At 38.7% G+C, this 25,665-nt stretch overlaps 3 protein-coding genes across 3 annotated transcripts in view; 1 reads left to right on the top strand and 2 right to left on the bottom strand.

Annotated features, from left to right (window-relative positions):
- LOC134812179 (uncharacterized) overlaps positions 1-25,665 on the top strand; it is a 284,121-nt gene that overhangs the window by 9,103 nt on the left and 249,353 nt on the right. The gene's annotated exons all lie outside the window — the stretch shown is intronic.
- On the bottom strand, positions 9,860-13,809 carry LOC134812794 (uncharacterized). The gene is made up of 6 exons (XM_063820360.1): positions 13,179-13,809; positions 11,326-11,451; positions 11,054-11,173; positions 10,790-10,891; positions 10,306-10,632; positions 9,860-10,180 (listed from the first exon to the last, which is right to left on the bottom strand). The coding sequence occupies exons 1-6, from the start codon at positions 13,797-13,799 to the stop codon at positions 10,028-10,030; spliced, it is 1,449 nt and encodes a 482-aa protein (XP_063676430.1). The 5' UTR covers positions 13,800-13,809; the 3' UTR covers positions 9,860-10,027.
- LOC134812395 (uncharacterized) lies at positions 14,004-25,664 on the bottom strand. The gene is made up of 9 exons (XM_063819793.1): positions 25,652-25,664; positions 25,352-25,567; positions 25,035-25,193; positions 23,323-23,471; positions 20,142-20,284; positions 19,431-19,619; positions 19,155-19,281; positions 18,335-18,965; positions 14,004-14,026 (listed from the first exon to the last, which is right to left on the bottom strand). Exons 1-9 carry the CDS (start codon positions 25,662-25,664, stop codon positions 14,004-14,006), a joined length of 1,650 nt encoding a protein of 549 aa, XP_063675863.1.

Consider the following 25,665-nt stretch of genomic DNA (forward strand, 5'->3'; position numbering starts at 1 on the left):
TCATGAGCAAATAATCGGTGTTTGTTAATGACACGTGAAAATGAAGTGACATCTCGACAGTTTAATTATGTATAGTTAATTAATTATGTATCTTTATCATATCAAGTTTGTCAAATATAACATGTACCTGATATTTAAAGTATTTAATAATCCCTTGATAGTTATTGAGTCGTGACTTTGACCAACAAGACCTTACAGTACATTCCAAACCTTTAATCAAGAAAATAGATAACTTTGGAGTTGTATTGATTACTGCTTCAAAAGTTTAGCCTAACATCCAAAAATGTATTGTTGATAAATTGAATGAATTGAATATATGCCTATGCTAAACCAATACAAAGATGTTTGAAGATGAATTATAATGACCAATTCTACGAACATTGCTGTGTCCCAACAACCAGAAATAGCGAAATAAACTGAGGCAGACGTGCGTGATCCCAACTGAGTGCAGGCTACGCACCTTTTTGTGGCACAAAGATATGAAACCAATTCATGGACCATATACTGAGGGTTTAAAGACGAATGGCGCTCTCTTACGATGTCTTCCCGTTGATAAAATTGGTTAGCTTTTAGACGAACATTTCTTTCTCTTCTATTTGGGTTTTGACACTTCATTCGGTGCAGCCATTTTCTAAAGAGTAAAGTTGTCAATATATCAAAGTCCAATATAGTAGACGTATATTAGAACCAGACAGACAACAAAGTTGTAAGGGCCTGGACGAATTTCGCGCTTGATAGAGCTCTTCCACAACAGGGCGTGTCTACGGAGAAGGGGAGAAGTCCGTCAGCCGGCAGTAGGACTAGTCAGTAATGTGTTATGCCTGTAGTTTCTGAGGTGTTCCTGCACAGTGACAGAGACGAGCACCTTCACATGTTGCTCTCGTTATTGTAATGTGTGTTGTATGCAGGGGGGGGGGGGCACCCTTACACATTGCTTCTCGTTATGGAATTGTTTTAGAATGAATGGGGTGGGGGGGGGGCACCTTTCACCAATGCTCTCGATTATGGTAAATGTTGTCAGAATGTGGGGGGGGGGGGGGGTGTGGGGGGGGGGGGGGGGGCGGGGGGGGGGCTATTTCCGTACTAAATCCTCATCCCAATGTTTTTATTCTAAGATATTTTCTAAAATTTCAGCGGCCTTTGTTGTAAAGAGTCCTTCGATATAATTAAATTTGTATGTAATCTAGTTTTTGTATTTATGTTTACATCAAGGTATGGATTAGCTGGAAATGACTTCCCTCATCCTCAGGTACAGTCACTGCGGTAGAGGTTCTGGGACCACTGCTCCTGATGTCCCGGAACCCCCTGACCAGTTTGTCAGTCAGGTAACTTGGAGAGTCCTGTACATGATACTTGGTATCCACTGTGGGAACGGGTTCAGACAACTCACTTCTTGCAATTGTCCCTGAGGTGCAACAAGGAGGCCACTGCTGCATATGCTCTGCTCGAGAAGATATTGTGGAGGTTGTGCACCCGGGATGAGCGCGGGGTCCAAACTGTCAAACGATTGACTGATTAGATGGGTTGAGGGTCCTGAATTGTGGTGTCAAACCATGCAAAAAATTAAGGAGCTACGCAAAAGTCATATGTACACATTGATGAAGTAAAAGCTGTTGCACTGCGGATATATAGCCATCACTAAAAAATGACGGAGTTTTCTGTCAGATTGTTTGTATGGTTTGATGTCAACTGATTGGGCGCAATCAAGCCCTGGGCCTTAATTGGATGTAAATATGTAAAATAATCACAGATTAGACTATAGATTGTTTAACATTCTTAGATGATAGATCTTGTATTCCTACAATACTACGTAATGCTTTTTTGTTTCAGTGGGAATTTTGTTGAAATTTGTGAGAGAGTGGTTCACACAAATATGTTTGATTAATGAGGTTGGAAAATTAGTTTTTTTTTCAATTCTGCGGACCATTTATTTTAACATTTAAAACATCGTCCATGATATTATTTTTTTGAGGTTAATGTCAGGGATGAATAATTGTTTTTTAGATTGAGTAATATGATACTACATTAGATGTTCTTGAACTTACATGTTTTATCCAACTTAACGCATGTGTATTACTCTACTGCGCATTAAATTTTAAGCAAAGTAAGAAATCGTAATTTTTCTATACTCTCTTAGATCTCTGTAATTACCATAAACTCGATTCTGTAAAATTCTGCTTCCCTCTTTATGTTAGCAGGATAAGATGATTGGGGACAGATCCACCCCTCCCCCATGGAGGACCAAATAAGGGCACTCTGTGAGGCCATGCACCAAAAGATGCACTCAACTGTAGCCCTAGTGGCCCGGGAACTATGTCGGAGACTGGTGGTGTTATTCGCTCAGAGACTGGTAATGCCTCCGGAGCTGGCAGAGGTAACTCACAGGGAAATGTGGTACTAACAGAGAGAGCAAGAATGTGTCGGTTATCTTACATGAACAGTGGTCCCTCTCTTCAGACCTCAATTCGGTTTGTGAGATTGTAACTAAGCTGGGGGTTAAGCTTTAGTTAGGACATTACATTAATACAGACCGAATCCTGGGAAAAAATTTGCGACACAGCTGAATTTTACAGGATGTGTTGCGCTCCATATTGCTCAGGAAACGCACCCCCATACAAGCAGTTTCAATACTGGATCTGTTGATCAAAAAAAGTTACAGCCACTTTGTCTTCGCGGCGCGTATGTCAGCCGAGGGACCGCACTATGAAAAACTTCGTAACTATCGTAATAAAGACCCCCAGTGGATCGCACCATAAGGGGTGCAAATGACCGCAAAATGACATATGGGTGCGAATAGTGTTTTAGGAGTCGTCAGATCCTTTACTTATTGAGATAATTTCATTTTTTATAGGGCTAACCTCTCAAAATTTACTAAAATATTTGAAATTTTTTTACTTAAATTTGGAAATTTAGTAGCAAAATTGTTGTACAAATTAAAACATTGTCAGTTTACCAGTAAGATCACATTCTAAAATTAACTATTGTCATTGTCAACTTTGATTCTTATAATAGTATACGATACGATGAATAAAAGATACATATCACATGGGGTCAAAAATTCTTTAAAAAAGGTCCTGAGTATTATTAGCAAGGTGTCTTGATTGGCAACTATTAGGTCACTTTGGTATCCCCCCCATGTTCCTCAGAGTTTTTATATTCTCCTGATCGGTCCTTTGTTTTCGGGTGCATTAGTAGCAACTTAATCATGACATTGGCCACATGCAGTAGACATTTAACAGCAATACTTCCGCAGGAACACCTTAATGTAATTAAGAAGGGTCTCAACTCCACTGAGCAATTGCAGCAAAAGAGGTTGAGCGAGTCCCTGCTCGGGGGGCAATCGCAGCTTTAGTCCGGAGGATTGGCCGGTACGTACCTTCAGAACTCATCTCCTAATCCATAATGGTAGTGGATTTAGACTTGCAAGTGTCAAGTGTCCACCCCAGTTTATGGTACGTGAAAGATATGATCTTAATATATGCGGCATATGCGACGTAGATTAAGACGGAGGTAGCTTTGATTGGTTGAGTTTTTGTTTTCTTTTGCTATCATTCTACTGTAGCTGGAGAAATCTGAGCTCTGGTTACAAAGTGCCAGGGTTTATCTCCATAGATAATGTTGAAACAAGGGGGAGAGAGGCCAGCTTTCAATACTGCATTGTTTTGAAACTCTCACAGAGAGTATGATGCTAAATGACCCTCCTCCATGAAAAGAAACTAACTGCCTTTTCATTATCTTCACCTTACCAAAGCCATGTATACTCTGTCCGTGTCTCAATCCTGAGAAACTGTGAACAAACAGTAATACTGCGTTTATATGTTGGCATAAGAGCATTTTACTAGTTTACTGAGTTCGAGGTGAAGTCCCGTTACTGGTCGTCATCCACAATTTCATTCTGTGATTCGTCAAGTAAACTGATGAATAAGGAGGCAAAGTATATCAGTATCCTCTGCTTTTAACCCTCAACAACTTCGTAGGAAAGTACAAGTTTAATAGCCTTTTACTACTACTATGGTATCAGCATATCAGTAAGCTTACATGTACTTCAATTCCATGTTTTCTCTAAAAAGTTCGACAGAAGCTTATAACTCACATGCATGTTTTGGAGTTGCTGAACTTTTTTTTTCAATCGGAACTGTGCACACAGTATAACTTTTAATAGCTTATATGGCAGGGAGTGCAGATATTCCGATGATTATCTATCTTCGCTGATGGTACGGGTCTCATTGGGATCTTATAGTTGATCGGTGCATCAGCCATCAAACACAACAATCACTTTCGCTTCCGCTGGTTAGTCGCGGTAATTATCACGCGCGGAAACCTCGCTTAGGTTATTCCACTTTGAGCTATGAGTCGCCTCGTATGTGTTCATTAGCCTTGAGGGAACGAGGTGAAATTGATAGAGTAAGCCATCCACCAATCAAATAATAATGGGTGAGATGGGTTTTGCTAAAATGTCACTAGTTACAAACCACAACATTCTTGAGGTATTAGCCCAAGGCAGCCTTGTTTGCCTTCTCTCATCATCTGCTCATTGTTAACAAGACCTCCATCGGCATTGCTGTGAAGCTCATATTGGAAGCTTGTCCTCCATTGTAAGACTCTCGTTTCAGGATGCGAAGACAAGCCGATTACAATTGTCCAATGATTCTACTAACACATGTCCCTTTTACTTCGATCAACCCCGAACACTCACCTACTTGTCCTTGCCATTATGAGAAACGTATAAGTGAACCGTATGTGGAACGCGTTTTGTAGCACCATCATCGCCGGCGCGCGCGAGCGCGAGTGCGATGAGCCGGCTCTCACAACGGTCAATCCGTGATCCAGATTACAACCCGTAGAAGACTTTGGTAACGAGGAGAGAGTACGTTGGAGACCTCTGACGCAGGTGCTGTGTCGGCGCATTCTGAGCCGGATTAGTCCTACACTAGCGAGGAGGCAAAGACTTCCAAATAATGAATCTTCACCGAAGCAAAGCCGATGAGTCGATGTTATTAAAGGCAGGATGAGCCTATGGAATGTACAAAGGGGCAATACCGATGGAGCAGTATCCCCTTAGGGGGCATATCCCGCTCAAGAAAGTCATTGTGGTTATGATTGCTACGTGGTGACGATTTAGTACACGCAAACCCAACCACGCGCATTAATATTTATGGATGGTGGATAGGCTACTCTACTCAATTTACCTCTCGTTAGCCCAGCAGGAGAGCTTGAGAGAACATACGAGTCGACATAGTGTGCTAAGTGGATCAGCCGGTTAAGCTAGTCCGAAATACCGAACAGCGGAAAGTGAATTGTTGTGTTTAATGCTTTGCCCCGATCAGACAAAAGATCATAGGAGCAAACAGCGTGGAAGTAATCAAGCAATACCCAGCTCTGAGAATACTATGTAAAAGTACTTACTGTGGGTGAACGGAAGTGTTCCGATGAAAACGTGATTCATTGAGCAACTCAACGAGAAACAATCAAGGATTACTGTATAAAGCTTCTTGTTCGAATACCTCTTCTGCTTTTACCGAACACTAATGATTGAAGTCTACCATGTATATGCAGTACTGTTGAAGTGACTTGATCACCTACTGTCTAGTCTAGTAAAGCATTAAACTAATTTCCTCTCGTCTATAATCTGTGCGTACGTTAGATGTTGAGGTAGAAAGCATGAGGATACAGATATACTTTGCCTCCTTAATCCACATTATTATCTGAGAAATCACATGCAAATTGTGAATGATGCACCAGAAACGACTCACACTGCGCGATCAGTAAAATAGTAAATGCTCATTTGAGGGCGCTACTTAAAACGTCATATTACTAGTTTGTTCACGAGTTTCTCCAGATGTGACACGCAGTCCCACAGTATACAGTTTTTCATTTTTCAATGAGGGAAGGAGGTCATTGTAATGCTATCATGAGACTCATCTGCTGAAGAGTTGTCAAACTAAATGAGAGGATAATTCGCACGCTGGTGCCGTACGTCTATCGTATGGTCATTATCAACACTATCAAATCTGAGGTCCGCGAGGATAAAAACACAATTGCGGCCACATTATAGAACGAGCCCACCTCGAACACTATCTGCAACTACCGTACGCGAAATGCAGATGATTACACCCCCCACGAACACTCTGACAAAAGCCACCAAAAACACCCTCGAAATGCATGGCGAGAGATCTTCACCCCAATAATGAGACGCGAGTGCTACATTCCGCCGAGGCACACTATCAGTATTATCTTCAGAAGAGGTATATCAATCACCGAGATGGGCTCGAACCTAATCACCTAACCAAAAGAGAGCTGCGAACGAGACCAACTGAGACTGCTCGGCAAGAAGTTGATAGTGAAGTCACCCATCATTATCTCTCTGAGCGTCAGGCTAGAGATCTTCGACTCGATTCTGAGAGCGCGCGTCAGGCGAGAGATTCGAACCAGTTCTGCATTGTGACGCGCTACAGAGCAAATAGGCAGTTAATCTGCTGCGTCTGCGCTTCGCATGCTAACATCGGCAGAGCGAGGATTCACCCTCACATGTTAGCATATCTTAATGTTCCAGTTGGATTACTCGTAATGAAATTTTTGAGCGTCCAGATAAGGAGCCAGAAATAGAGTAGCAAACCCCTCCAAACAAAAGATTATTTCCTCAACACCCTTCCACTAGAACAGCAAGAACCAATAGCTCTTGAATTAATCAATATCTCGAGGGACCTAGAATTATTCTCACATACAAGGAGACTTTGCACAATTAGAGGAAATGAGTCTAACATTTTGTATTCTAAGACAATTTATTAGAAGTATACTAAACACCTGTAGGAGCTGTGTAGATAAACTCAGAGCACTATAAAGTACGTCCATAATTTACATAGCGTAAAAAAAGATTTAACAGTTTGATTATCCAATCTGCTTTTGCTCCTAAACATTATCTTGAGAGATAACACTCTGTCGGTAACGCGCACATGAGTTATCTAGCTATGCACCAACAATATAAAACATAGCTGGAATATTTAATCACGAAATTCACTCATCAGACTTTCGAAAGAGCTTAGAGCTAAGACACTACTGTAACTACTCCAAATGCACTGAGATTTGCGTGCGAGCGTCTCTTCGATAAACGGATCGAGTATGATCGCACCCCCATGGGTGCGATGGTTGTCCTAGCCGGGGGAAATCTTTTTTACTTAACTGAATAGTATTTGTCTTGAACCGGAGTTTCGTTTTTACTATCATAAGTGGCGAGCGTGTCACGCTCGATTAAAGCGCCTGTGCACAATTAACGTGCCAAAGAGACGAAAGAACAATGGTCAGGGGCTAAGCTCAACAAATATGATTTTCTTTTGATATTGATATGCATACAACAAGTAGATCTCCCGTATTGAGGTAGCATAACTCTTATTTCTGGGCTGATGGTTGTGAGCGGATGGTCAAGAGTCCTTGACACAAAACTAGATACGGACAAGCACACTTCGACCTGGTACCACAAACCGTAAAAGTCGACTATGTGTAGCGTGAGTCAAAAAAGATAGTTTCCTTAAAATTGCCCTACCATGTCTCCTCCATTGGCCACGAAATCCCTAATCCAAATGGTTCTCCGCAATAACTGAACTATCTTAAAAGCGACACTAATTAACACAAGCGAGTTTAAAAATCGTGTCCTCCTAACAAATCTTGATTAACTATTTCTGCGCCTCCCGACAAGAACACAGAATGAATAGTCTAAAGCTCACATAAAGTGTTGGTCATAGCGTTGAGCAATCATCGAGAAACGGATCTCACAACCAAACAGCACAAGGCTTTACTGGCATAAAGCAAAACTACACCTCACAACCTCCCTGTTCACAAGCGAACCGTACTAAGCCTAAAAAATCACGAAAGACTGTCAATTTCTCTGGAATAACACAGTCAACATCATCAGTCTTCCAATAACACCAAATGACACAGTCCGTGCGCAAAACATATTCTCCTTAAACTCCAGCGGTATCCAATCCAACCCACTTCTACCCTGAGTCGTGGTCTTCATACGAGCGTGGTTACTTCTTCAGAGTGCAGAGACATAATGCCTTCTACTTACGACAAAACGGTGACGTTCCTACTAACAAGTTACCGAAAACGACCGGCTACAGGTCGTTTTGGATCACTGCGAGCGCCACGGCGATGTCTGACATACTAAGCAACCTAACGGACTCTCGTGACCAATACCAATATCTAATCAATACTAGACACAGACTAATTTGCGTACGTCAATTCTAAAACTCGAGTGATGAAGAATAAAAGAACAAGCAAGAATTCATTAGAGAATCGCGGAGAGCAACTAATGCATTTTCCTCCGGTTTATAGGTACGTTGGGTAGGTAGATAGTAATCGCTACGTCTGGCCGATAGTCTCTGCAGGTAAAGACGTCGTCTCGCGTACTAGCAGTGCCAGGAGAGAAACTAGCCCCCACTTTCATCAACCACGATCTTGAGGCGCAAATTTCTTTCAGCACCGAGCCAGACTCACCTTGTAGACTGTAGTGTGATACCCTGTATCCTACCCAAGGAACACTTAGTCCTCGCGGAGCAACAAATTCCTTCAATCTCTCTAACAAGTTATCTGCTGATAAACAATATGTTCGGTATCACCCCCAGTCCTAGAGATACAGATTCATAAGATGATATTCGCGGTCTACGTAATCTACCACCCTTGGGATAAGGCAGCGGTTGGTGCTCTCCCCTTACATCCACTGCAGGAAAACGGGACATGGGTGACCTGTAAGTTCACATCTGGAAATCTATATACGTATACATATAATCACAAACATCATAGTATTTTGCACACTATCTATCCTATATGGCACATCAGAAACAGGAACCTAACCACGGACAATTACTGCTCCGCAGCTGTGTAGAGGAGCTGAGAGCGTGTTGCGAGTGTCTCTATAACCCTACACTTATATTACTCATGATAATGATATACTAAACACCGATATTACCTCATTGAGCGAGAAGATCACAGCGTTATATACAGCAGAGGTTAAAAAAGTGACTATAATATAAGAGAACGGTGGAAAGTGGGGTAGACGATTCGCCACATTATGCATTACAAGTTAGAGCAAGTTGCTTGCCTTTTCCTGGTCACAGCAATTTGATTACCCGCAGTTTGCTGGTGCTCTCAGAAAATATAGCGCAGTTTGGTTTGGAGCAGAATGAGGTGACTATCACGGAATTGCTGATTGATAAGCACGGCGATGGGCATCTTCTAATCTATTTAGTAATTTGATGCAATCTAATTTATAACAAGTCCTCATTTATTGTGTCAAATAAACCAGATCTAAAAATTTACACGGATAGCACTTATTTGGTGATATCTTGGGAATTATATTCAAAATTGAAACTCCTTGATACTGATAAAATTTCCGCATTCGGCTATTCGGGGAAATTGACGAGTTTATCATCAACCATTTCATTAAAGATATTAAAAAACCGCGAAAAAATCAGAGAATATAAATTTGAACAAAAACTCACTGTTGCCTCTTCTTCACAGTCTTCGGTCCGATTGTCATATTAAAGCTCCAACAGTACTTGAACACCTTCGTGTTTCAGTTTATCATAATCATGTGGTCGCTCGTGAAGTTAAAGAAATTCGCTCCCTGGTTCACACAGTCGCATACATCCCTGTACTAACTATTTTTGAGTTTGCATATTTCATGTATGAACGATTAGAGAGAGAGAGTTTTGTTTAATTGACAATCAGGCATTTAACTATTAAGCTAATCTGGTTGATAGTTGTCATTTCAAGTTTTCATGCACGGATAATTTGATAGGTCCTCAAAAGACATTTGACATGATATTAATTTCAGTTCCCGATCAAAATAAAACGGATAGAATTTGGTTAAAAGGGAACAATAAATTAGTCAACACTACATAAACTCCATCGCTCAATATTCAACTTCCAATAAAAGTATTAATAAATGGCAGAGTGTCAGTGACATCTTGGTTAACAGCCCATTTAAAAAAACTCAGTCCAGATAAAATGTTCAATTGATATCCAAAGTCTAAAACCACGAATCGGCTCCTTTGATTTCATTTGTTACAGCACGTTTTTCTCTGTTGATATAGTACTTTTCACCCTTCTTAATTCGGTTCTGTTTCAATCGCTTCTTCGTTTCATTCGCACGAACCTTCTTCTTGATATCATCTTTAGATAACTGAAATATTTCACTTTAAAATCATAATTGAAAATGCACTGCAACGTCGGTAAACATAAGGAAAGATAAATTGAGTAAAATTTGAACCCAAGTTGCAGAATGATGCTCTTAAGACGATGACTTACATTGGTTTTTTGATAGACGGTAAACTGGTGAGCAGATTTCTTCTGACCCTCCTTTTCTTCCTTAATTTCTTCTTTATCTCTGTAAGGTAGATACGACTTGTTGTTGATCTCATCATCGCTTTCATCATCTTCATCCTTCTCTTCTTCATCACTCGACTCTTCCGACACACACTTTTCCTTCACATCTCCCTCTTCAGTCTCTGATATGTTAGACTCGTCCTCTTCTTCTTCTTCTTCTCCTAATTCACCACTTCCCTCGCCTCCACTTTCTTCCTCTGAACTTTCCTCCTCGTCATCTTCCGATAAATCATCACCATCCCACAAATCCTGTGGATGGATTAAAGTTTACAGAATAATGCAAGATTCTAGACTTCAAGCAAACCTTAGAACATTGCAAGATTTTCAACATAAAATATTTATGGCAATAAAACATAATGACTTATTTGGGTTCTGCCTGGTTTGCATTTGTCTGCTAATAACTTACATCTTCAGGTTTGTTGAGAGTTAATTTCTCAAAGTCATCTTTGATGTCTCTGGTGTAACCACTGGCCTTCATTTCAACATCAACTGGAGTCTCACACATCATCTGATGATATTTTAAGATGTTCAGCTTTTTTTGCAATCTAGATCAACAGTAATCCTCCTAATTCATAACAGATATAATATCATACAAGAAATAGAGAAGAAACACAGATATAAACACCGATATAAAGACAGATATTTAAAGATAGATATAAGTTCAACTAACGTCAGAAAGGTATGGTCTGTCATCAGAGTCAAAATTATATCTTTTCTTAAACCACGTTCTAACACACTCTACATCCCGATCAAAGTAGTACTCAGCATTCTCATGCGATGTTGATATCATCTGAAGGGTGACAAATTAATTTACAATCTGATTAATAACATAATTCATCATTAAAAAGGTCCTAATAATGCTTGTATCATACGATATTTTGTAAACAGTATGCTGTGTCAAAATAATATGGCAGGAAAGAAGACATTGAATTATAGACAGACTTGTGGTAAATCAATAACAGTGATTTTTTCTTTGTCATTGATCATGATGTTGAACTCGTTGAAGTCACCATGTATCAATCCCATCTGTGCAAGTCTCACAATGAGTTGCATCAGCTTTGTATACACCTGGTATTATTGAATAATATTAACATATTAAAAAGAAAAGTTTGATCATTGACATTGTTATAATTTGATTGATAATGATTTTGATTAATTTATGAGAAATTCACAAAATTTGTAGTGGGGTTGTTCAAACATCAAAATTTTAGAGTTTTAAAGCATGATTGTTACGTGACTACATTGAATAAATTTCACATAGACCTTACGGGTATCGGCCTTACAAAATGACAGGCCTCACAAAATGACAGCCCACATAGACCATGCTGTAGCTTAGGTTCCCTATACATTGAACCCTATTCCTTTTACTGTATGAAAGAAAAAGCATTAATTAACACTTCCCAAGGAATGATAATGACATAGAATCTATATTTCTTACATAAATATGGACGTTTTTGCTGTTCAGTCATTGCCCCGCCTAACTGTTACCCAGAATGGAGACCAAAGTTTTGAATTTAACCCCAGAAAACCAGGTACTACCATGACTTATGTCAATCAAAGACTACTCTGGTCAAATAAAAAAACTGATTTAGTGACTTTGGTAGAAGAATTGACAAAAAAATGAGCTAGCCTCACAAAATGACAGTGTTATGCCTCACAAAATGACAATTTTATTTTATGATACAAAGATGGCATATTTATATTGGATGCCCCTTGCCTAATTATTGGTATTCTTAAACCCAGTAAGCTCATGATGAGCCTTAATGTGTTTGTTTGATCATCAATTTTGATCAAAATGCCTCACAAAATGACACCGAAAAGCCTTACAAAATGACAATGTTTCAGATTGAATTATTTTCATCATCTAAAATGGATCAGAGACAGTCAATACAAGAAGGAGTTACAAATAATCATAATCTGACAGTTAACAATCAAGTAGCATTAAAAAAGTGCAGTTCTGGTATCAAAACTTTGATTTCAAACTCTTTGATTTCAAACTCTGATTTCAAAACTCAACGAAATAAAGCTTCTATTTTGTGAAAGCAGAGAGTAATAACAACTCCTAAAACATGTCAAACGTTAACTAAACACTGAAAAGTGATCTATCCAGTCATAGAAAATATCAAATATAACCAAATACTGTGTTCAAGTATGAAAACAAAAAATGATTTTTACGCCTCACAAAATGACATTTTTTAAATTTTTTCAAAGTATAAAAAATGTTCCTTTTTAAATATATTTTGGTAAAAACAGAACTGGTATAATATAAACAAAATATATATCTAACAGTAAGACACGTGAAAGAATAATGAAACTTTTTCCCAAATCGGAAGTGATGCCGTTTTGGGTTGTCATTTTGTAAGGCACTATCTCACGCGAAATTGCCCAACTTTTTTTAATCATCCTTTTTCCTGTAAAAGCTATTCTAATCTTCAATCTATTATATTTATCTAACTGTCCTAGGTGAAATCAAATTTCTATAGGCTGCTGTTAAAAAATGACAGCCGTGACGAAATTGTCATTTTGTAAGGCATGTTTTTTTGGAAGATTTCAAAGATGACAATTTTTATCACAAAATTTACGGTTTTTCAATCAAATCAACCCCCGGGAAGAAAAATATACCTGTTGAACTACCCATCTGGATAATAAAACATGAACAAAACTCATTTTTGTGCATTTCAGAGCCATCTCCTTTTTCGTGTCATTTTGTAAGGCCGATACCCGTACGATTAATAATTATTAAATCTTCAATTTAAGAACTTCTCATCTGAGAAACAAATTATTAAACAACTTACCTTGGCTGGGTTAGCAATTTTATTGACTTGAGACAGTGGATATCCTGGGACAAGTTTCATGACAATAGCATGTCTGTTCCATGACAGGGGTTCAGGAACAGGATACCCTCTCTCAAACAGTGCTTTGAGAAATGAATACTCTCTTTCAGCTGCTAGCCTGGATAAATACAACCAAGAAGCATTTTTCCTTCTTTTAAGGTAATCTCGTTTTTCTTTAACCTTTCTGAAGCAAATTCTGCCAAGTCTATGCAGTTTCAACACATACTGGGTCCAATCCTCAGATGCAGCAATGTAAATATCAGACTCCTTTCCAACACCTATCTTATTTCCAATTGAATGGACAACATTCTGATTGCTGAATGACCGTAGTGCAAGATAATCATATCCAGCATAGGTTAGGTGATAACCTCTGATCCCATTCCTATGATCATACCTGATCAATTTATACTGAACAAGGTCTCTGAGGATTTTGTAACAGCCACCATGACGAAGATTTGCAATTGACGCTATTAGCTCACTGGGGACAATTTCGTGATTTTTCATCCCCATCTCCAGAGAAGTTAGACATCTGAACTCTTCTCGAGAAAGGTAACGTAATTGGCGCACATCAAACTTTACCATTCTGTGCAACCAACCTTTAAGTGGAAAAGAGTTAATATATAAAATATTACAAAGAGTTTGAGGTTAAAACTTATGACAAAGTGTACATTTAACCAAATGGTTAAGATAATATTACCATATAAATCATGAATCAAATCAAAACACAATGATACATAATTGAGGGTTAAATGAGGAGGGGTACCTGTTAAAGGTTCAAGAAAATTCCTAAGATACCCCTTCAGTGCATACTGTAAACATAGTACTATTAACTATTACTATTAACTATTATTAACTATTAACATAATATCTTGATTTAAAAATACCTTAAAAAATCAAATAGTTATAAAATTAGACGTTCCCACTTAGGCCCAAAGGCCCTAGTTCAAACGAATAAACTTCTTCTTTGCTAGATAGGGATGAATCATGAAACCACAGATAATAATGGTGCTCACTCTTACTCTCAAAATAATAATTTTCTTCAACTCAACTTCCTATCAGACACTTTTCAATGATGATGAAAAAAAAAGAAAAACAGGGGGGACCCCCAACCCATGTAGCTGAGACACCTCACAGCAAGTAGACCAAAGTGGCTCTTGCTTGTGATCGGTGCATCAACTACCCGCCGAAGCGGTGGGTTGAGAGTCCCCCCTGGGATCATTTCGTCCGTAAAATTGTATACAATATAAAATAGTACAACAAAATATCTACAAAATTTACACAAACAAATCTAGGACTCTAGATCTAAATCTAGGACTTTCAATGATGATGATCACAATAAACTATTTTCATGATACAACTCTCTCTAGGTTTATCTTACAATTAGTCAAACACAAAAGTTCTTAACATCTACTCGTAGGCCAGTTTCCAATAAGGTAAATTACTCTCTCAGGAAGAAAAGCTTTAATCAATATATTTTGACAGGCCCTACTCATCTGATATATTGGGCGTAAGGCTATTGTATTTTCTAATTATGTATGGTATGGCAGCGTGCATAATTGTCATACGTTGTATGACCCGCCGCGCACGAGTGCGGCTCCCCCTGTATCGTAAGATACAGTGAAACGATTACCTGGGGACCTCAGGCTATCATGTTCATAAACATAATAGAGATAACACCGAATAGAGATTAGGCGGAATGACAGGCTGAGCGCGGCCCAGTAATGAAACGACCGTGGGGGTCACGACGTGATACAAGTGCATAGGTTAATATTAGTGAAACAAATTTTCTTTTAAAATAATTTTGTATACTTGAGTTGCTCATTTGTAGCGCGATGCGTTACTGTGCCGCGCCGCGCACTCAATGAGGCTTCTCACAGCGATCGGCGAGATGCGCTACTGTGCCGCGCCGAGCTGAGATGAATTGACATCGTCAATTAAGTTGCTCATCAACTCATTTGACATTGTTCTATATTAGTTTCCTTATTCATTAATTCGTATACAGTGGCTGATTTGATGTTGCTAACATAAAATTGATCGAACATTTGTCTGTTTGTCATTTTGATTGTTGATAACACTATTAGCCAAATACCACATTGAAAATACAAAATATTAAATAATTAAAATCAAATATACCATAATTTGTCAACATACGTTACAATGGCCGGCCTGGAATTACAAATTATATTAAACGAATTTGTTTAAAAATACACAGTCTATGATTGTTAAAAATGTTTGAAAAACATTGCAAAAATTATTACAAATGTGCCTCAAATTTTTTAAACTATTTTGTTTATTGTTGATTTATTTTACCTGGCACATCAATCCTTAATTGACGATGTCAATACGTCGCAGCTCGGCGAGGCCCAGTAGCGCATTTCGCCGATCTAGCGTGGTTGCGAGAAGCATAATTGAGTGGCGAGTGCGCGGCCCAGTAACACATCGCGCTACAAAACAATCCCAATGCGCGGCGCTGTTTTCGAGCTCCTCTTGACACACGCTGTAACCCTTTAGAGCGCCGGCCGGCCAGCGTGCACGCTTCGCGTGCACGAGAGGTATACAACGTGTTGACGGATCTTACTCGTCTAAATTTCTTCGAAGTAGCGCGCGCCGCTTTCTTCTCGAAATGTTGGCCCGATGGCAAGTGCTACGAAGTAGCGCGCGCCGGGCCAGATCATTAACAATGGTCAATACAACGTGTAGCGTGTGTCTCTCGCCGGCCGGCCGGCGTGAAAGCTTCGCGTGCACGAGAGGTATACAACGTGTAGCAAAGCTTCTCGCATAAGTGATTGGAGTAGCAAGCAATGAACTAGCAGGCTGGATAAAAGTGTATTGCTAGGTAGTGCGCCATCGACAGTGAGCCGCGCGTGCCGACTGTAGGATGGTTTTTTAGCGCTAATTTCGGCCAGCACAATTTTCTTCAAACAAATAGATATTGAGTATCCTTCCCGACCTCCAATTGCAACAAAAATTGGTAAGCTTACTCATTGTCAGTGTAATAAGCGCCAAGCGCGAGCACAGAACTTTTTTTCTCCGATTTCGATAAATTTGGTACCAAAATTTGTCTAAAAATGAGAATAAAATAAATCCACCGTGTAGCAATTTTCGCTAAAAATGCTACACGGCGCTTGTTCGCCGCGCGTGCTTTTTTCGCGCAAATTTTTAGTTTTTGGCCTATAACTTTCACATTTTCAGTTATTATCACATAATTATTATGGCATCGTAATCAGCTCATCAAGACACAACTTTTAGTACTAATATTTTAAGATTTAAAGGAAAATTATTTTCAAAATTTTTCAATCTGAACACAGTCACAAGGGTCCCCCCTTGTGTGAAATGTTGAACAAATTTTTGAAAAATTTGGTGCTTCAAATATTATAATTTTGGTACCCAAAGTTGCGTCTGACTAAGCTCATTACGATACTGTAAGAATTATTTCAAAATATTCAATATTTTAGGAGTTAGAGGCATTTTAAGCAATAAATTACCCATTTTTCGTCCTTTGTACATTCTTGTAGTGCACAGGAGGCCCACATATAGCTCGACGTTATTTTGCTACACGGTGAATTTGCATTATTCACACGTAGAGGCAACTTTTGGTACCAAATTTATCAAAATCAGAGACAAAAAATTCTGTGCCAACTCATGGCGCTTATTACATAGACTATCATAGACTTACAAGGAAAGTGTCCGAAAAATTTAAAGCATATCCAACCATCAGACATTATGTTACAGCTAAAAGCAGCGTATTTTGCCCAATTTTGATCACTATATCAACTCCGACATCCACCAAATTTTTCGGACAGTTGTAAAAGCCCTATTGGAAGGTCGTCGCCAATTTCTAGAATGATCCCATTTAAGGAACTGAAGATAAATCCGAATAATACGACAAAAATGGTCAAATTTGGACGAATTTGGTCAAATTACGCGACTTTTACAGCTACTTTTGCTCCAAAAGCCGCGCACCATCAAATATGGCACCTAGGCGAAACTCACTGATCTTTCCAAAAAGGTATGACAAATTTAGTATTGTGACAATTCTCACAGTCTCTAGAAAACAGTGGTACAAAAATTTTTAAAATCCGAGCAAGTTTATTTTTATCGTGCACCCCCTAGTATTGCTTATAACCCACTACTGACCTGCGCTCCAAACTGCTTTACTCTATATCTACGCGCTATTCCCTCCACGGGGTTCACATAGCCATGTGTCTACGCGTACTGCGTGACGCGCTTGTTTCAAGCTACTGCAAGCGAGGGGGCTCTGGTTAGAGCAATCCACGGGGCGTGCATTGAAATTATTTTTCCTGTGAGAGTGAGAGAGGCGAGCCATAAATATTAATTTTTAGACAATTCAGCTCGGCGCGGCCTTACCTGGGGACAGCTCAGGCTATTATGTTCATTAACCGAGTAGAGATTCGGTGGAATGACAGGCTGGGTAAGGCTGAGTAAGGTGCGGCCCAGTGCTGGATCGCATTGTCATACGTTGTATGACCCGCCGCGCACGAGTGCGCGGCTCCCCCTGTATCGTAGAAATTCTACAATATAGTGAAACGACGATGGGGGTCACGACGTGATACAAGGATCGCACCGATCTAACGATGATCTAATTTGTAGTTGCGAAAAACATTATTTGATGCACGGCGTGCAGCCCAGTAACTAAGTCATTTACGGCTTTAGTCGAGGACTTGCTCTAACCAGAGCCCTCTCGCTTGCAGTAGCGCGCAGTACGCTTAGACACATGGCAGATGGCTATGTGAAGTCGAGGACCAAGAACAATTTTTTAAAAGCTCGTATCTTGTGAGTCATAGCCCGGCCTTATTACAGTGTTACGATTTCTCGTGACCCCCCATCGTCGTTTCACTATAGTAAAGTTTCTACGATACAGGGGGAGCCGCGCACTCGTCGATACTTTTTCGAGATATTTTGACTGATGGTTTTAGACATCTTTATTATGTTTAAGTTTAACATATTTAATATGAATAAAAAATCAATTCAATTTCAACGGAGCTCGAAACATAGCTATTATATTAATATACTGAAACAGTAAATTTATATCGTGCAGTTCAACGATTTTATCATTTAAACCGCACTATTCTGATAATGACATCTTCTTGACTTACCCCTAAAAACGTCCCTCTGAAGAATTTCTGATGATGATGGTCTCTGACCAGAATCAACTTGCCAGCAATCTTTCGCAAGCTCAAGCAATAGTTTAGATTCTGGGTTATTGTTCAAAACTTCATCTTCTCGACATGTTGGTCTGGTTTCAAACTTATCAGGATCGTTAAATAGGTCTCTGAGAAATACCTCTTTCGAGGTTCTGTTTCTGTGGTTGTTTTGATTTTGATTATGATCATGAAGGTACTGTTTCCAGTCAATGGAAGATTCCTCAGTCCACGGTTCAGTTTTATTGTGTAGTGACAACCAGATGATCAGCCCGTAAGAGTAAATGTCTATTTTGCAGGGTCTGTCACTGCGTTCTCTAAAAAGTCTCTTTTGGAGTTCAGAAACGCGATCATTTCGTAGCTGAAGCTCGAGTGGGTCTGCAGTATCGCTAATTTTAGTGTCCAAATGCCCCAAATACCATTCTGGAGGGACGTAACTGGGCGTGCTACCTCTTAGGGTAAATGTCTGATTTTCATACCTTTCCGCAAAACCAAAGTCTCCGAGAATGAATGATGTCGTTTTGCGGCTCTTTACAAAAATATTGTCTGGTTTAACATCACAATGTACTATAGTCGGCTCGTTTACCTGAAATTACAAAATTTTGTGAGCAAATTGTCAATTATGGGGATTCAGAAATGAATCGAGACCATAATCTGTCAGGTGGTACCTTGTGATAAATCTTGATTAAGTTTATCAACGATAAGATTCGCCTGTTTAACACATCCTAAAAAAGTTTTATTTCAGTTTTTTATCTTCATCTCGACAAATCCTCACCTCATGTAGGTACTCCAGAGCTTTAGCGAGATCTTTGGCGAGATCTTTCGCTAAGTCAAGAGTGAGACGTCGTGTTTTAATAAACTCGGTGAGAGATAATTCGTTACAGTGGTTCATCATGATATACCTGGGAGTAGCATTAGAAATCACTGTCAGGTTATTTTATTAAAAGAGAAATATCAGCAATTCTGATGCGTAAATTTCAGATTAACAGATAGTAACATTCCTGACTCCTGATATTAAAATGAAATTAATTTCCTTTAACAGTACGCTTACTTGCATCGAGGAGTTTCTATTTTATCACGAATACCTCCAGTACAACCAATATAATTCCTTTCAATCACATCTTTTAAGGCTGCGCAAGTCTTGGATTTTTCAATAAGAGTTTCTAAAAATCTTATCAGGTCGGAATTGTCCACGTTCATTGGCGGACCATAAACTGCTATTATGTTGCTTTTGTTAGCCCTGGCAAACATAAATGGTTAGTATTCAGCGGATAAATCTCGAAAATTCAAGATAAGATATTTTCAAGATTGTTTCTGAACGAATAATTGAAGGAAAAAAAATCGTATCGTGCCAAGGATGTTTCGCGTTTCTATATATTCTAGCACGAGGAGTGAAACAAAGCTACTTGGGAAGTGAGATTAAATTTCAACTTTCGGGAAAAAGCGTTTTTCGTATCAAGCCCAAAGTCCCGGTCCCCTCTGACGATTTTACCCATTATTTGGGAAGAGAAGGAAAATTTTTGGGATTTCATTCTAGGTCCAAACTCCAATGTTAAAATGAGATGAGTGTACTATAACTGTATCTCATCTCTAAGTTTGCAAATAAGTGCATACCAACAAGTTACAAAAAAAGTAGTGGTAGACTTCAAAGTTACCCAATCAGTTGTTTGGATAAATATTAAATACCTTGGAACTGTAGTGACCAAGCTTTTTTAGTTAACTCATAATCACAATAAAAATAATTTGCGAAGAGTAAACTCACTTCTCTTTATTAGATATTGAGTTAAATATTCCAAGTTCAATTCCTTGCTGTTCTGACTGTGATTCTGAGAAAATCTTCAGCACGACATGCTGGGACTGGATACCAAAACCTCCTAACAAACTGAATTGAACCCGCAGGAGAATCTGAAAAACGTTGAGCAGCATTATTTTAACAGATTAACTAATTATTTAAGACAAATAATTGGTCGATCGATACATTATCGACTTGCTAATCGAGTTGTGCAGAAATATGGATCCTTCAAATTAAAAGAATTAATAAATACATCATACATACGTACATATCATACGCGGTACATACGTACATAATATACCACATGGTTTAAGGTTTTATCACGCGCGCTATCAACATCATCTAATATTACTCCGCGCCCGCGATAAAAGTACCAAAAACATGTGCATTCTCGGTTTTTGTGGCTCTGCCCCCATCTTGTAATTTACCTTTTACCAATTACCTACCAGTTTTATTCTACCATAGCCTAATTTATTATGACTTTAACTATTAAAAACTATGATTGAAATCAATTATTAGGAATTTAGCAAGTATTTAGTATTAGGTCAGATATAGATAGGGGCCTAAAACGTTTTAAGATGGTTTAAATTACGACCTAATATTATTGGTCTACCTTCATAGTAACTACTGTAATTAGTAATAATTATATGACAAACACATACACCCAACTACTCTAAAACAGTCAGACATAGATGACGGCAAGCGTGCCACAAATTGGGGCAAAAATGGGGGCGTTCCACAAATGTGCCACAAATGTGCCATAAATATCAAAAATTGACTCCGTAGGTCTAGTCATAGATGATTTCACAGAAATTTTTTCCATCCAATTTTTTTGCGAAGAAAAGTTAGAGTGGTTTTATCTATATCAAGAGTGGCCATACCATAATATAGACTTGTTTCAAAGCGTTCCCACCAGAAATAATGGAACACAAAGAAAACAAAGATTAATAATAAAAAACTAATTATAAACTTATGATCGATACTAACAAACTGACTAATTCAGAACTTTTTAAGTATAACAGCAATCGAAAAAACTCTTAACACATACTTTATAACAACATGGAATGGCAAAATGTCTCGGACATACCCTCAGATCCATTTATTCGCATCATATGACATTCAGCAACAAGAACAACTTAGAAAATATAAAGTATGAAGATATTCATCTAGAATGTAAAAGGGAGTAACAGCACAGTCTTTAAGAATGTCTCGTTTAAGATCCCAATATATCTAGTAATCGTAAAAACTATTGCGGAGGAAGACCACTCATCAACTATTACGAAAGAACATTTTTTTGTAGTTAAAAGGTTGAAGTTGCCACCCCTCTGACAACAACAAACCCATGGACGCAGCATTCCCCTTCTTCACACAAGCATGTAACCGACATTCCATTCCGTGGGTTTCCTGAACTCTCTTCAGAGTATTCCTAACGAGGATTCTAGCTAGCCCTCTACCTCTGTGGGCCTCCTTTACATGTAACATTCCGATACTACCACCAGAGTAAAGACACATCCAACCAATCGGTGTAGTTGGATCACTTTCTGTGAAAATACCAAAGCATGGTCTCTCCGTTATGTTCGCCAATACAATAGGTTTAAGATTAAAATCCTTATTGAAACCAATATCCAGAGCCCACTGGGTCGTCATGACATCAGCATGAGCCTCTAGCAATGGACCAAGCATATAGCCTTGTGGCACAGTAATTTCCTCGGGTTTTGAAGTTGGTGAAATGAACATATTGTGATCAAATCGAAGGGGATTTTCACTATGTTTGCCATCAAATCTTTGCTTAAACTTTTTGAGTACATAATCAAAATGCTTTGACTGTAAATTGGTTGTGAATAACCAAGCGAGATTTGTAATAGTATTGTCATCAAGGACCTTCTCTAAGAAATCATCAATCTCTTCCAAGGATGCCTCATCGTCGATGAGGAAGTCACAGCTACTAACTTGCTTATCAGAATTAAGGTGAAGGATGCCAGAGAAGATATGGTTGGTTGAAGATTGATAAGTATCTACGATTACATTATCGACCATTTTAAGCCAATTTTTCTCAATGAAACTCAGATGGGTCTTGAATATGGATGAATTTTCTGAGACTTCTGCTGACGTTAAAGGAGTAATTCTCTCCATCACCATGCCACAACCTAGTAATGTTGGTCTAGTTAGGTTATTTTAAGTTCACTTTCACAATCATTTTATCATAGTGAACATGCTCTGAAATACGTCTTACATTCTGATACTGTAACGGCTTATACAAGTATATCAAGTATCATATAGAACGATCACAGCTATATTTTTAAAATTATATAATAACTATAATTATCCAGTTTCTCTCTCTTGTGACACCCTTCAAATCCAATCAGCGTAAAGTTCCCTAATCAAGTAGAGTCATAGCTGAGTATTATTCTAGAAGCATTATCAGAGTAAAGGTCAGACAATTTCTGAGGTCTTAAAACCGGACAAACTACAAGTGAAATCGAGACAATACAAATGGAGAAGGTCCTACTTTCCACAATTGTGATATTTAATATCCGTTTATCAGCAGTATTCATAACGGAGCACCTCATGATGACATGATTATTGACTCAAGTTACGTGAAACAGAATTAAGCGTTTTATGAATCCGGGAACTAAAAAGGGACCGATGGCCTTATCTTTAAACGTAATAAAATTCAACTTTATTACTTCTAAGAAAACAAGATCAATTCTGTTTTATGAATTTATAAAACAGAATTGATCTTGTTTTCTTAGAAATAAATTAAGTTGAAAGAACCAGATCTCTTGCAGAGCTCTAAAGTAATATCAAATACATATGCTCACAATCGTGACCTACAGTGTGAATATACTAAAATACTATTAGCTTCCTTCCTGTGACCACGGGTTTTCTAGTCATTATTATAATTCAAAGAATTATTTCTGTCTGTCTGTAGAATGTATGTACGACCGCCCACGTGCAAATTAGGTAAAAAGCAAAAGGTTGCATTTTAAATGTTTAACGTGTTTTAATTCGGCTGTATCTTCGGTTGTGACGGATATTTTTTGATGCGATAAAAACTTACTATCAAAAAATACTATTAGCTTCCTAATAGCTATCTAGTATTAATATAATATTATAGAGAATAATAATTTATAAATATAAAGAAATATACCTCTTTGTTGTGTAACATGTCCGCGTTGAACTTTTTATTTGAACATTTATTGATTTCCTGTTCGTACACTAACCCAGCTGCTCCCAGGGGAGTTATATTTTGCCAGTCAACAAATCGGATTATCTTGCCGATTTTTCCGCTTTTCTTCACTGAGCAGATAGAAGTTTAAGAATTAGAGATGTCAAGAAGTTTAAGAATTAGAGATGTCAGTTTGCTGCTACCGCGTAGTAAGCCTTTGCGTGTGTATACTTGTACATTACTATACAATGTACACCACGGAGGATGATTTACATTTGACCCGATCTCAGAAGAAACTCAAGGATTTCAACTATGAAGAAAAGGAAGATGTAGAGGGCTGTGCAGATAGATGGTTCACTTCGATGGCAAGTCTACTGAAATTAGAAAACTTCGAAATTCGTGGAGATATGGACCAAGAAATACTCATGTCTCCGTCTATCTATAAAAGGTATATGGCAAACTGGGTTATGCAAGCAGCAGACCTCGTACGACGGCAGAGTAGTCAGATGAGCGCTATGATGGAAATCGTTGAGTGCCTCAAGACGGAAGCACTAGCAGACAAGGAAAAGATAGTCAGGTTGCAGGACCAGTTCCTAGTGCAGAAGGACGAACAACTACAGTTGTTTAAGACGTCAGTTGAAGAGACAGTACAAACAACGGTGGAGACAGGGATTAAGAGCTACAGTGCCGCTGTACAAAAGAACAGCACAAATGGCGCGGTCTGCAACAGTAAAATTCTGAAGAATGTAATGAAGAGTGTGGCTGCAGAGGAGGACAGGAGCAAGAATCTGATAGTGTTTGGACTGAAAGAAGAGGATGGAGAACAGCTTCCAGCTCTGGTTACCGCAGTATTGGAGGAGATCGGGGAGAAACCTCATTTTGAAGCGACTAGAGTCGGCTGGAAGAGGCCAGGTATCACGGCTATCCGACCAGTCAAGATCACCGTCCCAAGCTCAACAGCAGTTCATCAGATTCTGATGAAAACAGGGAGACTGAGGATGGCTGATGCACACAAAGATGTATGGATCTGTCCTGATAGATCCAGTGAAGAGCGTGCAGCAAGGAAGAACGTGGTAACTGACCTGAAGAAGAAGAGGGCTGAAGAGACTCATCTCGACCACTACATCCGTAACGGGAAGGTCTGTAGCCGGGTTAAGAAGGCACCATGATGACGTAATTCATGTTTCTCGGACACCGATCAGTATAATATGTACTTGTAGGAGTATTTTAAGAGTTTACGGACGTTATCTGTATTTGAGAGACAATTATATTATATAAATACATTATTATTTGATTGTTTCACACTTTTCACGTTTCATAATTTTATTACTAGGTGGAGGTGATGTTATTGAGACTTTGGGCGGCCAAAAAACTCCTGTTCTGAAAGTTGTCCTCTGTACTTGTTTCACTGACCCACGCTTTTTAGCATTTATACATTTCGGCCCATTTTATATGTTTGTTCGAATTGCTGTACATTTGTATACTTGCTATTTTGTAAAAGTTTCAAATCAAATCATGTTGCCAATGCCAAAATTTTCAAACCCTGTCTTGTCAAATAACCCTGTTATGTAAGTATTATAGCAAATGGCAAAGAAATTCTTAGTCTGATTCAAATTGTAAAAATTGTATGTACATTAAAACCTCGATTGACCGCGCCTGATAAATTGTAATAATCACTTGGAAATTAAACTCACGCTTCCTTGCATAATTAACCGCAGACCATCGTCCGAGTAACAGACTACCAATTGTTAAGAATACTCCCACCATGATTATTATTATGATAAGAGTGAGACTGGTATGAGAAGGTTCGTCTGTGCACAAATTCTCCATCTGGATGAAGAAATCTCTTCGACCTGATAAGAAGTTAGGCTTTTAATAATTTCGTGGCGTACAAATTAAATAAAACATCAAATGGACATCAAACCCATTAATCAAGGTTAATACCTAACCTGTTTAAATTTGATGACATTATTCACCAAAATTTAATTAATTAATTAAATAAATAAATAACCTTCACAGTCCGCAGTCCCGTCGGAAACTTGGTTTTTAAAAGTATAGGTATGATAACAATTGCACGTCTGCAGATCAGGAAGATAAGCGGAGAGCACCTGCGCGCACTCTGATTTACTGCACGTGTTATTAGCCATGTACTGTGTGTAGCAGGAGGCGAGGGTTGCCAGTAGCTCCGGACCCAGAACCTCGTCGTAGTATCTCGGTCCATCACATTCTGCGTGGTGGGAAAGATATCGGTGTTATTTGTTTTAACATTCAAAGTTTTAGAATTTAAAGTTTTGAAATTTTGTTCAAATACCTTTACATGCCATA

Source organism: Bolinopsis microptera, chromosome 3 (assembly GCF_026151205.1).
Source record: "Bolinopsis microptera isolate Bmic1 chromosome 3, MBARI_Bmic_1.0, whole genome shotgun sequence".
Classification (NCBI taxonomy): domain Eukaryota; kingdom Metazoa; phylum Ctenophora; class Tentaculata; order Lobata; family Bolinopsidae; genus Bolinopsis; species Bolinopsis microptera.